This window comes from Cyprinodon variegatus, unplaced genomic scaffold, assembly GCF_000732505.1.
Source record: "Cyprinodon variegatus isolate N-32 unplaced genomic scaffold, C_variegatus-1.0 Scaffold863, whole genome shotgun sequence".
Classification (NCBI taxonomy): Eukaryota; Metazoa; Chordata; class Actinopteri; order Cyprinodontiformes; family Cyprinodontidae; genus Cyprinodon; species Cyprinodon variegatus.
In genome coordinates, this window is record NW_015151316.1 from 221687 (window position 1) to 223237 (window position 1551).

The window sequence follows — 1551 nt, forward strand, 5'->3', positions numbered from 1 at the left end:
ATAAATTAAATTCATCATCCTGCTGCTTTGCAGGATTATCTCCCCAAGAGCTGAATCACGCCATCTAGCGGAAAATCACGCGGCTTTTTCAAATCACGCGAGAATGTGTACAAAACAACAAAGATGGCGCCGGCAACGCTTGTGGGTCGTTTTCAGCGAATGTCGGTGATTTTAAAGTAATTTTGAGTGATAAATACATTTTTTTGCGATCATTGCACTTCCCCGGGGGAAATGCAATTAAATTTGTACTCTCCCAACAATAAAAACTACTTGCTACTTGATGGTTAACATGGAGCCCTGCATTAACCCTTTACAGGAAATCCACATTTCAAGCCAATAGTGTTACTGGAATCCAGGGCAGACCTTATTACCTTTGTAACATAAAAAAAAAAAATTGATTGATTTTGATCGCAAAGATTAATGTCAATGTAATAACAAGAAACGCCAACTTGCCTGAATATATTAAGAAAAAAATAACAAAAGTGATTCTATAAGAAAAAACACGTCCAACTTAACCTTAGAGGCATTAATGTTGATACTGGCAATTGCATTTTTTAGTTTATAAACCTAAATATAAGTTATCTTAGCTTATTAACTTTTTTTTTTTTTTACCTTTTTCCTTGACTTTTTAACTTTTTTCCCCAACTTAATTTCCACTAGGTAATATATCATTGAAGGGCTCATCTAATTGGTCAAATGCCAAAAAAAGATGTCCAGCCATGTAGCAGCATCTTTGCTGAATTCCTGGATATGATCAAAGTGTTTAAAAACAGTAAGTTGCCCTACAGAAGGGCTAAAGAAGCAGTTTAGCGTGACATGTTTCCTTTAAAGACAAACATAGAAACTTCCACTAATGTTAAAGATCTCTCTGAGCCTCATTCATAACCAGCCGTGTAATTCAGGAGGTGAGAAACTTTCTGGCCTCTACTGTCGTGTAAAAACAGCGTATAATTACTGTGCGTGTAAAGCACTTACACGGGGACCTCCTCCTGAGGAACGTAACCATCCTTCACCCTCCTCGGCTTCCTCCACGTCCCATCGGGGCGCTGAGTTGCAGCTATGTATTTTCCTGAGGAATAAAAAGCAACAGGAAGAGGATTTAGAATAAGGACAGAGGTTAGGTTTCCCTCTAGTGGAGCTACAGGTAGATTAGCCCTGATTTTATATTGGTTGTGTTAAAACTAAACATTTGCAGCTTTCTTTCTATTTCTGACTGTTTCCATCCCTGATTATTTAAAATTTTGCTTATCAAATGGATAAAACCTTTGTTTACACAATGACCACCACACTCATTTAATCAGGAATTAAATGCAATAAAAAACATTTTTAATCTCTAAATAATTATTATGAGTTTCTTTATTTTAAAAGAATTCTACCAGTAAGAGTAAACTGCTTTATTACATAGTTTACAATAGTTTCACTATTATAAACAATTCAGGTATCACTTCAGCAGATAATATTCCTTTATGGTGAAGGATATGGCTGGCAAATTAATTGCATCTGCAATATGAGTAGTTTTCAAATTGCAGACATTGAAACAAGAGTAAGACA

At 35.7% G+C, this 1551-nt stretch overlaps 1 protein-coding gene across 1 annotated transcript in view; it reads right to left on the reverse strand.

The window, feature by feature from the left end:
* Nucleotides 1–1293, reverse strand: part of pym1 (PYM homolog 1, exon junction complex associated factor) — a 3983-nt gene extending 2690 nt beyond the window's left edge. The window contains exons 1-2 of the mRNA XM_015397446.1: nt 1274–1293; nt 976–1155 (exon numbers count right to left, since the gene is read on the reverse strand). Coding sequence (XP_015252932.1) covers nt 976–1155; nt 1274–1293 — 200 coding nt within the window. The remainder of the gene's footprint in view (nt 1–975; nt 1156–1273) is intronic.
* Between the last annotated feature and the right edge of the window lie 258 nt (nt 1294–1551).